General features: G+C 33.8%; 1 protein-coding gene across 1 annotated transcript in view; it reads right to left on the bottom strand.

Annotated features, from left to right (window-relative positions):
• NRXN1 (neurexin 1) overlaps positions 1 to 14,217 on the bottom strand; it is a 1,127,542-nt gene that overhangs the window by 141,956 nt on the left and 971,369 nt on the right. Inside the window, 2 exon segments of the mRNA XM_027622286.2 lie at positions 4,185 to 4,504; positions 5,893 to 5,982. Coding sequence (XP_027478087.2) covers positions 4,185 to 4,504; positions 5,893 to 5,982 — 410 coding nt within the window.

The following is a 14,217-nucleotide window of genomic DNA, read 5'->3' as shown; positions in this document are numbered from 1 at the left end:
AGTGTAATTTAAAAAGGTACCATTAATATTGTTATATTCACATTTTTAAGAGCCATTTACTCAGAAGAGTTGGCAAATGTCCTCATTATTTCATGATATAAATCATGTCTTTCTAAAGGAAGCATCAGTCTGAAATCTGACCATCACTCAGAAGAAAAACTTTTTTTAAAAGCATATTTACTTTTAAGTAGGAAAGTAAACAGGATCCTACGGGACAACATTTTGATAAATACTCTTTCATAAAAATTTTCTGACTCTGTAAAAAATGAAAATACATTTCTCCCCTACCACTTGCCCTGCATGCAGGACGGCTAAACAAACCTCATCTCATCTATTTGAAATGAATTCAATTTAACTTTGCTTGACCAAAAATCTGTTTCCATAGTTCTAAAACATGCAATCACCTCAAAGTACATTGCCATTGTAGCTTAAGTGGCTCAGTGTTATCACTGAGGAAAATAATACTTTGATTGAGAAAACAGTCCAGTATGGCTTCGGAAAAATAAAATGACCCTTCTTGGTACACAATTTAGTAAGGCAGTTGATAAAAGCAGGCAGATATGGCCACTACAGACAGGGTTTAGAGGAAGATGCTTCATCCAATCTGCACAAATGGGTCAAAGGTTACAGTCCTGGAATTAGCATTACAAATCACTCTCTTACAATTTTAAACTTCTAAGACTTTGACAATCCCAACAAATCATTTAAATTCTACATATGTCAGTGATCTCTTCATAGTTGAAGGACAGTTTAAAAGTCAATTGTGAGGTAAAGAGAACTTGCAATAAATTACTCTGTTACTCAAAAATAAATAATTTGCTTTCTTCCTTAGCAGTTTTTTTCCACATATGCATACCTTATTACCAGAAATCACATACATATCATTATAAAAGATCATTTTAAAACCTATTGGCCCAACCTGAAAACACTGTTACCACAACTGACAATTTGTGGCATATTAATCCAAATTATTTAATTGCTGTTATCGGCCTGTTAAAAATCTAAAGATTTAAAATACACTACATAAAATATCTATTTTTTAATGAACCTAGCAATCTTTATTTAAGTCAATACCTCCTCCAATGAACCAAATAATCACTAATTGATTAGCTCATTTACTTCCATAAACCACTGCTGTCTTTAAACATGTAATAGCTTATAATAAAAAAGACTCTTCATTAGAAATTAATGGGCAGTTAACTGTTTTCCTTTTATATTAATTAATACTATAAAATGCATAACTTCTTATTTTTTCAATTCTAGGGATTGAGCTTACAAATGCAATAGCTATTTTGCACGTTTTCTCAAAAAAAAAGCATTTCTTCATTTATACCAGTTACTGATAAAATACATTCTAGGAAATGTTGGTAAGTCTTTCCTTCTTTTGGGGTATATCTGGTTTAGCTAGGAACTTAGGCAACTGTAATTTCATTAATGATAAAATAAGACTACTAAGAAAAAGCTCTGATTATTTCAAATTTAACTCCCAGGAACATTTCCAACTCTGACCTACAATGTCCTCTTATGAATTATTTTACATAAAAGAAATAGTCTATCAATCGCTTTGTGCTTCATTTTCCTACATCAAATCCACCTTAATAACTTGTTTATTGTTAAACAAACCATAAACCAACAGCCATAATAAATCATTAATGAAATATCAGTAAAGATTATCAAATGGAGCTGATGGATAGGCATAAATCTGTCTAAAATTCTAAAGTCACAAGTTCTTATCCAAGGGACTAAGTGTTATTATTAACAATCTTATTGGGTGCCTGGGTGGCTCAGTTGTTAAGCGTCTGCCTTCGGCTCAGGTCATGGTCCCAGGGTCCTGGGTTCGAGCCCCGCATTGGGCTCCCTGCTTGGCAGGAAGCCTGCTTCTCCCTCTCCCACTCTCCCTGCTTGTGTTCCCTCCAGCTATGTCTCTATCTGTCAAATACATAAATAAAATCTTTTTTTTAAAAAAGCAACCTTATTAGTGAAACAAGATAGAGAAAATCAACAGAAAGATTATACTATGAGCGCACATTCCTACTAAAATGTATATTCCGTAAGGACAAGTGTTTTTGTTCATTGTTGCTAATGTATTCCCAGTGCCTAGGACAATGTATGGCACATGTAGAATGATCAATAAATACATACTGATGAACACCCAGTGAGACAGCTCATTTTACTTTGGGCCAAATGCAAATCAAAAATAAGGGGGGGGGGGAGAGAAAGAGAGAGATTGAGAGAGGAAGGAAGGAAGGAAGGAAGGAAGGAAGGAAGGAAGGAAGGAGGGAGGGAGGGAAGGAAGGAGGGAGGGAAGGAAGGAAGGAAGGAAGGAAGGAAAGAAGAAAGGAAAGAAGGAAAAAAATAGTGCATAAAGGCACATAATATGCAATACTACATTTATGAATTTACAGATCATCTCTGTAAATTTTTGAACATCTCTTCTAAGATATTTTCTCTCTTTCTATTCTGTTCTTCCCACTCCTTCCTATTGAAAGTAAAAATCAGAATCTGTTCTTTTCTTTCTCTGGTAAACATATGTTAATTAGTAGATAGGGTGCTGATATGAACAGAATTCACCTTCTACTCTCTTTCCAAATTTGACACTTAGCTCTGTCTCAAACATTTGAAATAAAAGAAATGTAAAAATAATTGTTGTCATTCTTGTTTCTTTAGGATGCACTTTCCTGGAAGTTAGGATCATATATTTGGAAAAGCTTTATATGGCATCTACTAGATACACTCATTCACTATTAAAAACAAAACAAAAGAAAACAATCAATTTAGATCTAGGAGAACATACAATTCTGAAAGAGATCACAACATAATATATACAAAGACCATAAATGTCATTAGGGATCTAGTAGCATTTAATAGCATATCTACAGCATTCTAATAGTGCTCTCTGAGGCATGTAGTTGTTTTTCGCTTGTTTGTTTTTCTTATTCTTCACTGATGCAATGCCAGTGCCTGACACACAGTAGGAAATCACTAAGTATACCATGACTGCATTAATATACTTCCAAGTTGTAAAAGCTTGGCATTTAAAAATTTTATTTTTCAAAAATTTTAGATGTAAGACATAAGCTCATTGAAGTTAATTCTAGGTGAGATCAGTTAATCACATACAATACAAAAAATGTCTTCAGATAAACAAACAGTGCATTTTTCTCATAGATAGTGTGGGGGCCTAGGTATAGTGATTACTTTGAATTAAAGTTACCAAGGAACAGCAAGTGCAAGAAGAACACCATGATGCCCCTTGCCTTCAGAAAGCAGAAAATAAATCTTCCATATTAAAGCTACCTTTACCTGTACCAGGAGGTAAAAAGACATCCGTATCACCAGACATTAGAAATGCAGAGTTGAGAAGTGAGAAGGCTCTATAAATAAACCTAGCTACATTTACTAATTTATTGTCCCAGTTCAAACACTATTTAGAATTCCTTACTAATTGAAGCTTCCAAACTTAAGATTTCTTTGCCCTGTAAATTTCTTACAGATATATGTTTGTTTGTTTAAAAAAGTATAAAAGCTGACTGCCTTGGTCATTTCTTTGGGCCTCAATTTTATTACTGAGACTGTGTATATGTAAGCAAATTTTGTTTTTTTCCCTCCTATTAATCTGCCTCATGTCAATTCATTCTTAGACCAGCCAGAAGAAACTTGAAAGGTAGAATAAAAAATTTCCCCCTCAACAACAGCGAAAGAGTAGCCCTATCATTCACAATGAGAACCACATGCTTATCAATTCAAAATTCTGAACTCTTCAAAATACAATAGAAATTTGTATGCAATTTCTCTTCAAATTTGTTTTATTTTATTTTGATGATGTGCTGAGCCTGAACAAACAAGGCCTTTCAAATAGTTCACTAATTTACTTGTTTATTTAACTTAAAAAGTGAAAACCCTGTGTAATTAGCAGGCAGTCCTCTCAGCTTGGGCTAGACCAAGGTTATTAATCAAGACTACCAGCTAACAGCTAACAAACCAACACAAAGCAGCAAATCTCAAATCAACAGTATATATATATACTTCACATTCAAACTGAGTACATTACGCTAAGCAAGACTCAAAGAAAGCCATGGCAGCTGAGATCAGAAACAATCCCATTTTAGAAAAGACACATATACAGAAAAGCCCACTTTCATAACCACAGTTCTAAAACAAAGGAATGAAATCCACATACTCACCTGGCTAATGGGTTCTTTCGTAGGGGGCTTCCCTCTTCTGGCTGTGCTAGTAGCTAGGGTTGTGGTGGTCTCCATAATTGATGTGGACATCTCTGACTGCATGGCAGTGGCTGTTGACTCAGTTGTCATTGAGGAAGGCACTTCACCAACAAGTCTCACATTTCCCACTATGGCGATGTTGGCATCATTTTCAGCTGCCATATTCAGAACTTTCAAGCCATTGTAGTAAAGCCCAGAGAGCTGGCCCTGGAAGGGCTGGCCCTGCTCTTTCCCGCCAATTATTATGGTTGCTTGGCTATTGAAGATTGTGAGCTGACGCCCTGTAAAAATAATATTACATACATGCAAAAATGTTGATTGTGAACTCTACATTCTACAAAGGATGATAAAACAGATCTTTCATGGGGTGGATAATGAGAGCAATAAACTATAAGAGAGGCATTTGACTCATAATTCATTGCTTATAAATGAGGTGTCCATGAAATGCATAATCATTGGCAAATACTTGTAAATTCTCAACTTATTGTAAATGTAGTGTTTTTGCTAAAAGACCAATCAAAGATACGTATTATAAATCAATTTTTAGTGGATCCCTTCTCCCTTTTACCTCAAGATCTTATACTGTTGGTCTCTTAAGTATAACTTGTTAAATTAAAAAAAATGTGAGATATCTAACATTTCAAGTATTTGTCATTCTAAAATTACCACTGGCAGAAACTAATCTAGAGCAGCTAAATCTCATTTTAAATTTATGATAAAAAATTCATAGTTCATGTAATGGCCACATGTATCTATATGCTATTCTTTAAAAACGTTTATTTTTTTGAAGGCATAGTCCATTGTTATTTGAATTATTCTATTTTTCCGGCAATCACACTGAAAAGAAATGCATGGTTTACACTGGGCATGTCAGAGACAAAAAAAATCCAAAAGTATTTTTCTGATTGGCTTTCAGCAAGTCTATTAAAACAAAATAAAATGAAAAAAAAATAGCTTCAGATGTAAAAAGCGGCTTCAGGAATGATACACAAACCAATGGAGAAATTATGGCACAATTCCATCAAACAGCAATCCTCAGCAACAGTACCAATATCATCAAATTGAGTATCCGTTTTAGCAGATTGTTCTCTGCTCATAAAAAGCATGCACACAACTTCAAGTTCAGTTTTAATTAGGGCTTGTTCTCAAATGCTCTTAGAAGGTTGCAAACGTTAAAGGGACTTCATTTTGACTGGCAATCCATATTGCCCACTATTTAAGATGCCTAGAGTTTAAACCAAGAGTTTTGTTTTGTTTTGTTTTGTTTTGTTTTGTTTTCAGGACCATAATAAAGATATCAGAACTACATATATTTTAGTTAATAATTTAGAGGCTGGAACATGTAATATAATCTATGAATGATTTATCATTTTGGGTTAATGCTTGCTGTGAGTACCTTCATAGATTGAGTTAGTGGATTATATTTAACAGTCCCTTTAACCTTAAGTTAACAGGGTAAGATTATTAAACAGCTGGTACGTCTAAAAATGTATAGAAATTATTATACAAGGTATGCAAATATTACTATCTACATTTTACTGTTTTAAATTTGTTTTTAATTTAGTTTTACGGAAAATTTATTTTTTATGTTTATTAGTGTTACAATGAAGTACTACTTGGTTATGTTCAAATTATTTTTTTATTTGAAGTTTTAATCAATGTTTTTTACCTTTGTCGAGTAGCCATTCATCAACTACTCGACCAAGTCGATATGGAATTCGCTGTCTAGCAATCGCCAGGCGCTCGTTATCATTGTTTCCTTTAAAGTTTAAAGAGACATTTCATTGGTTAAAATCTGTAAGGTCAAAGGTTAAAAGTTAATACTTAAAGCTTGAGCTATACAGTTGCCACATGATTTTTTGAAATTTGGAATTTTAAAAAGTTCTACCTAGAACATTTCATGTTTCAGACTTGTCATTCATTCATTTATTTTATTTTAGCAAACAAAATTATTCCTATGTTAATTGAAAATTAGAAATCTGCATTTGAGCTAGGTTATTAAACTTATATTATAGACAGACCCGAACAACCAATTTAAACAGCATATAATAGCTTTACAAAAAAATGACCATTGATCTCAGGGTTTTGTCTTTTTGATGTTTCTTATTAACTAGTTAAACATGTTCAGGTGAAACAGGTTTAAGTTTTCAAAATACATTCAACCTCTTATTCCAGATTAGTAATTTATGAACACCAAACTTAATACCAACTTTGGCACACTGAAGCATCTAAAATTGGCCTAGAAGAATACTTTATGTCCTATTCAGAAAATAGAAATTCTTATTCATCTCATTTAAGGAAACCACAAAGTCTGAATAGTTCTTGTATATTCCACACAAATTGGTTTATCAATCACTTGGACATCACAAGGGAATATATCTTGCATCATCCAAATATGTTATTACAGGAAAAGGCTTTGACAAAAGTGACTTTATTTGAGTGTCCTTCAGTTTCACTTAAAGCTTAACACATGTTGAAGTGTATAACATATGGAAAAAATATGTATGTTCTTCTATTCCCACATATCTGCTTTTATTAAACTATTCTAAAGAAGGCATGACAGTGGAAGGAACAAACACAAGCCACAAACAGTGGTTCCTACTCACAGATTCAAACTAAGTAGGAGCCTCCCTTCTTTGACCAAACATTATCTGACAGAAACACAGTTTAAACTGACCTTGAATAATGCTTGCAAATAGATGAATGTATACTTGATCTATAAAGCACTCAGGAAGAATCCAGGCTGCCATCTCAGTGCTCAATAGTATATAGTGCAAGAAGTTTTTCTATTCTGTAAAAATTAACTAACATGGAATTTGAGCTAAGATGTTTTGGCAAAAGCTCAGAGAAGAACTTAGAGGAGAAAGAAATACTGGAAGGTAGTACTGCTGACAAGAAAATACTGGAGCATTTTGCTCAGAAAGAAATAGATACAAATTTTTCTCAGAATAATTTGTAAGTGCTTTCTTACACTGTTTTTACTATACACTACACATACCACAATAAACCCACCATTATATTAGTCACACACTTTTAGAGAAATAGAAAAGAACTGTCACTTAGACCTTATCGACTTGTCCTTTGAATGTCTATTTGACTAATAATATTTCATGCATTAGTACTTAATTTAAAATGTAAATATGTTGTATTCCTGAAACTAACATATCGTTGTGTGTCAAGTAAGGATAGTTTTAGTATATTGATAATCTAAAAAAAAAAAAAAAACACCAAAACAAAAAAACCCAAGGATACAAATAGCTTAAATTCCAAGCCTGTCTTTGTTTTAAAAGAGTGCAGTTTGCGTTCTCTTCTGTGTGCTTGCAAACAAATTATATTTGGAAAAATACACTAAGATATGATATTGGTTATCTTAAGGCAGTGAGATGAATAATGAATATGTGGCTTTGGCTTATATTTGATTTATGTGATAAACATGTTTATGCGCATAATTTGATAGGCAAACATGAAATAGCTTTTCAAAGACACATACCCTTTACTCTATTAATTTCTTTGTCCACCAACACTCCTACCAATTCACACTGTTATAACTGTCATGATGACTTTATAATTAGGTAGTTCCTTATGCCGTTGTTCATGCTAGAGTGTTCGCATCATCAGAAATGATTATTTCCTGAGACACCATCCAAATTTAGGCTCCAAAACACCTCTTCCCCGGACACTACTAAAGCATATTAACAAACCTCTCTGTGTCAAATCTGCAATCAATTGCAGCCATTCTCCACATGTCAGGTGATATCTAATTATGCCATTTGTCTATTATAACCCTTCTCAGTGACTTTAAGACAAAAACTCAAGCCCCTGATGAGATTTATGAGTGTTCCATGATCTGGTCCTTTCCTACCTTCTGTTCCTCATCTCATGCCTGCCCCTGCCTTGCTCTCCTCTGTCCATCCTCATGAGACTTCTTTCAATTTTTCTAAGGCTCTCCTTCTTCCTCTGGGCTTTTGTACTTGTAACTTCTTTATTTGAAATGCTCTTCCTCACTCTCACGCCATTTCCATTTTTCCTTAGCCAAACATGACTCATTAATGGAGTCTTCTCGGCAGAGGATTATTTCCTCGGGAGGTCTTTCCTGCTGTCCCCAAGTTAGATTAGCACACTTGACTACATGCTTCCCTAGCACCTGATACATGCCCTTTGGAACAGGCACTGACTTTGTAATTGCATATTCAATAAATGTTTTACCTCTGAAGTTCTATACAGTCAGACACTGTGTGTGCTGTTAATTATTGTATTCTCAGTGCTAGCACAATACCTATCAGATAATAATCTCCTATGAAATATCTGTGGATTGAGGTAGTGAAGGAAATCTTGTTTTTAATTCTGATAGCTTCCATGGAACCATTATCTCATCCTATAGCCTAACAACATTCACAAGAAAATGAAAGCAAATACTTATGCCCAGAGAATAGATCACATATAGCCGAGCCTCCCTTTGACTTTCCAAAAGAAATATCACATAGTTCATTTATAATTTTATCTCTTTAGTGATTGTCACTGACTTGAACATCCATACTGTAAGTTCATTACTTGTTTAATAATAACTGCTTCATGCCACAAAATAAGTAATCACAGTTAGTATTAGTAGGGGAAGTAGAAAAGTCCTAAGCAAGACTGGTGGAGAGAATTGACAGCTTTGGATATTCTTTTTGAATAGCTGAGAAAAAGAGCACATAAAAACACGTAAAAATATATACACAGATACATACAATTTGCTCTCATACTTTTGGTACTCAAAAAGCAATTAATATAATTGATTGACATGATTTAAGTCAACAATAGCTTTAAAGATCCTTAATGAGACTCAGCTAAAACAACATAAACACCGTATTTCCAATGAATAACAAAGAGGCCACCTAACAACAACAGCAAAGAAAAAATTGAGTAGGCAGCAGAAATAGGTGTAAAGACATGTGATAATATTTTTTAAAAGGTAGCCACAGGGATAGTATCATACAATCTCATTACCCATGAATATCAGATACCTTCTAGTTCAGAGACCTTTTTTTTTTTTTTTTTAACAGAGAGATTTGATTTTGAAATCAAAGGACTTTAGTCTTTGTTGGAGTAATGGATGATGGGAAATCAGATGGTACTCACTTCAGTTCAATATATGTTTCCAATGCTTTGTTCTTCTACTAGAATAAAAAATTAATGACTTCTCTTGTGACAAAATTATATATAAATACACTATCAACCAAACAGAGACACATCTAAATAGATTACTGATGATGATGTCTTTTAACAGACGAATTCCAAATCTCTTCTACTATTGAGTATAAAATAGTTCAGACTGTTTAGGTTCACCAGGAATAAGCCTACATTTTGCCTCCACCTCATGATTTTCATTAACAAGCTTCACATGAAAAGTCATTATTGAGGTATATTATTTTAAGAAATTGCTCAAAATGCATTTTATTTCATTACAAATTCACAATGATATGTTATTTACAAAACAATCAGAAATTTGGTATGCTTGTGTTCATTTTTAATCCTGGCCATAGTTTGACATACATCTAAACTTAGCATGTAATATAAAGGACATAAAACAACCAATTTGATTGGGAAAGATTAAAGATAATTATAATTTCCAATGACCTTTTCTTTCCTCTGGGAAGGGTTGGGATCTAATACCAAACATGCTGAGATATAGAAACATTACATAGTGCTTCTGAGCATGGTCAAAGAAAGCAGGCCTACATGGACAGGAGAGATTAAAAACAAGTGGAATGTGGGGCCTTGTTGCACAGTTGGTTAAGCAACTGACTCTTGGTTCTGGCTCAGCTAATGATCTCAGGGTCCTGGGATCAAGTCCCATGTTGGGACTCCAAGCTCAGTGAGGAGTCTACTAGGGTTTCTCTCTCCCTCTCCCTCTGTCCTTCCCTGCGTGTATGCTCTCTCTCTAAAAATAAATAAATTAATTAATCTTAAAACAAAACCAACCAACCAAAGAAACAAACAAAATCAACTGGAATGTATCTGAATATTCACATCAAGCCAAAGTTTCCTAAATCAGAGGTAAAGATAAAGTAATAATGACCCACTTATAAAAGACCTATTTGTTCTGGAATTATTAAAAGGGTCCAAGAAGAACTTCAACTTTTTAAAAAGCATACAAATCAACTACAGCAGTCGACTGAACACATCAATCAGGTTTATGATAACAGAACTTCTCATCGAATAGTTAAGACATACTTTAGTCTCATATTTTCTGCACCCTAATAAAACTAGAAGGAGCTTTTCCTTTTATTTTCTTTTTCCTCCAGTTGATTTCATGTGGGTTAAGTATGTTGGTACCTCCACTGAAAATGTCACCAGCAACATACACATCTCTACTGAAGTAATTTCCAAGCAAGGAAACAGTATGTAAAACTTGGGTTTATTTTCCTTTGAACTGTGAAAGGATTCGGTATTTTTAAATTAATTAATTATTAATTGGACTGTAATAAATACATGACATTAGATTAGCTTCAAGATTCAGTATTTTTGACAAAAGGCAGGCTTCCTAAAACCGGAATCAATTTCTAGGTGCAAGCTCTAACTGGAGTGGCCATTTAGGTATAAAGGGCTAAATGTAATGGATATTTCAAACAAGGTTCCAGGGCTGAAGAATAAAAAGGAAAATCTGGTCATTCAGACTTAAAGTGCAACTTTCTTTATTTTGATTGAATCCCAGATAGTTTCATTCTCTTACCTAACCAATAGTGTTTGGTCACACTATAGAATATTATTAATTTTGTATGAACCAGTAGACTACAAGGAAACAAGAGTAATTTCAAAGACTCAAGGTAAGCAGCAAGGAGTAATAAAACTCAAGTCCTTGACTTGTAGTTAAATTTCATGGTGGGACTCAGAGAATAAAAAGAAATAAAACTGTAATCATATTTTTATGACTATTGGTCAGTAGAGAAAAGCTATGTGAACTTCGCTAATAGTTTTTCTCCTCTCATTTTCATAAATCTTCACCATGGATTTATAATTTCTCTTCAGAAATAGAAGTGTCAGTTTTCTATATGGCAAAGTAATATAGTTGGAAGAAAAATAAGGAAAAGTAGTGCTATGAACCCAAAATTTGTACAAAATAATATGAAAGTAAAAACAGAGATACTTGCTTCTTCTGAAGCTCATTTTCCTGACTTGGGCTTTGGGAGAGGAAACACAAAAGGGTTCTGAAAAGCTATACATACCTCCAGAGAAGATTAGGAGTCTGTTTTTAGACCTTTTGTTTTTAAATGAGAATACGTCATTTAAATATACCACAACCCACAAAGCAAAGTAAAAGTTAAACATAGTTTTGTAAAATTGCTCTACTTTTAAAAGCAGCATTATCATATAATTTCCAACTAAATGACATATATGTCATTGTTATGCAAACCATACAAAACAGTAATACATAACTTAGCTGATAAATGTTTCAAATAAGTGGATTTTGAACATCATTGAAATAGTAATACATAGCTGATAAATGTTTCAAATAAGTGGATTTTGAACATCACTGACACTTGGAGGAACAAACTTGTGAAAGAATGAAGCTTTCTAATGAAAATATTTGTCCTACATATCATGGTATTTGCTATATCATTAAAATGTATAGATAACAATACATGCCTCTATTTGTCTCCTGACTCCTTCTCCAATTTCATCTTGAACCACTTCTTTCTAATTTTTTAAACTCTAAACACTCTGTACTTTTCCAATTCTTTTCATGGAGCTAATTCTTTCTGAAGATGCCATTTTGTTTGTTTTGCATATTTTCTGCATCTCTGGGTACTCCTTAACACTCCCGACATAAATGCACACACACATACACACACCTGAATGTGACCAACTTATTTTTCCCTTAAATTTCTCAAAGAAGCATTCCCTGTGCACCCTCTCCACCAAATTAGCCTAGAGCTTTCCATTACGCACTGTTATAGCACTTAGTAACAGTATTGATAATCATGACGAAATTGATTCTAAATTTATATTCCTTGCAAATAAGGGTCACGTCCAGTCCATCTGTTCATTGTTATACACCTTGAGCATAGCACAATGCTGGGTGCAAGGTAACCACTTGATAAGTAATTCCTCAGTGGAAAATGAATCCACTAGGGTTATTTCTTGCATAGCCATATGGTGGTATTTGTTGTTCAAGAGTAAAATCAGTAAGGTTGTTAGTACCATTAAAATATGTGTGTGTGTGTGTGTGTGTATGTGTGTATATATATATATATATATATATATATATATATATATATATATATATATATATATATGACTTCCTAATCTTGCTCCTCTTTCATCAATCATGATTTTGCCATTGGAGTAAATATAGGCCAAGGAAGTGTCTTGAGTAAATGTTTTGTGCTTAAATGTAAGCCAATGATGTCTAGCTTGAAGAGGGGACCACTATGGTGCATATACATTGGCAGAAAAATTAATACCAACTTGGGATCCTTTTTTTTTCTTAATTGCAGATAGAGCTGATGGTTGATTTGATCAGGGAGAAATTTCTGTAAGTGCCTCAATTCTCTAATGAACCATATATGAGAGACATAGTCTTAGACTCAATGAATCTTCAGAAATATGCATAATTTTCAAGAATATCTTCTTCTAGATTGATTTTAGAGATTTCTTGAAAATGAATTGAATTGTAGACTCCCCCACTAGCATTTTCCAAAGTCCATCAGTAAATATAACAATTGCTTGTAAGGAAAATGTCCTTTAACTAAGGCAAAAATGACACAGAATTGGATTTCTACAATTTCAGGCAGTAGAAGTTATAGATCTTCTAGTCGTGAGGGCACAGGCCTTCCAGAGTGTGCCTGATTCATGGCTAATATAAAGCAGTGATGGATTTGGATTGTCATCTGGACTTTTAAGACCTTATGGAATTATAAACACATACTACCAGTATCTAAAAGTGCTTCTTTTCTGACAATAGGACTAAACAAACTAGTAAGGCTACAACTAAGTTTCATGCACTTTGGAAAACCCACATTTTAAGTATGAAAGTGGTCTGTAGGTAAAAAAGTTAGAGAAAATACTACCAGAAAACTACTAGAAAACAGGATAATAATGTATTGAGTGGCTTTTATGTTTTATTGTGCTACTGACTTATTATATAGGTTATCTCTCATTTAGTCCTCATATTAATCCCAGACCATAAGTATCTTTTATTTTATAGATAAAAAAATGAGGCTCAAATAGATGATACAACTAGGGCTATGCCATGCAATATAGACGGAGGAACCATTTGAACCCAGGCATAGTTGACTCCTAAGCTATTCCTTGCAATAGTTTTTTTTTTTTTTTTTTTTTAAGAAAAAGTCTCAAACAGCCTGAGACATAAAGCCCCAACATCTTCCTTTTAATCTTTATGGCACTATCCTGTATAATGGAAAATATCATGGTCTTGTTTTTAAAGGTTCTGTTCTGTGAAGTTTGGGGTGAGATTCTCCTCTTGGGTACATAAAATCAGAAATCTTCCCAAATCCTTGAGGATTTATCAGGAGTATATTTCTATCACTTCTATTTTATAGATGAAGGTAGTGAAGATCTACTACAGTTGAGATCTCAATGAGGAACAGCATTTCATTTTTTTCCTTTTACAGTGATGCCCTGCCATTCAAGCCACTTGAGACATAAAATATTCCAAGCATTCCTTATCTTAACCCCTTACCTATAAGACAAGCTCCAAGCATAATAATCCACCAAGTTCACAATTTTTTTTTGATGCTGACCCTCGCCAAGAGACAAGTTGTTAAAGGACAGAAGGCCCTAGTCATGAGTGAGAAGACCACCCCATTTTGTTGGCTTGTGGGAAGAGGGATGGGACTCTGCAACATGTTAAAGTGAATTCTGCTTGAACTTCACATTTCCTCCTTTTTTCTTCCCTGCTCACCTCTTTTCTCTGCTTTTCCCTTTACACGTCTCCAAGGACCCAATGCTTAAATGCCATTTATCAATAACCCAATGTGTGTACCCATTC

This window comes from Zalophus californianus, chromosome 8, assembly GCF_009762305.2.
Source record: "Zalophus californianus isolate mZalCal1 chromosome 8, mZalCal1.pri.v2, whole genome shotgun sequence".
NCBI classification, from domain to species: Eukaryota; Metazoa; Chordata; class Mammalia; order Carnivora; family Otariidae; genus Zalophus; species Zalophus californianus.
This window is presented reverse-complemented; position numbering and strand designations above follow the sequence as displayed.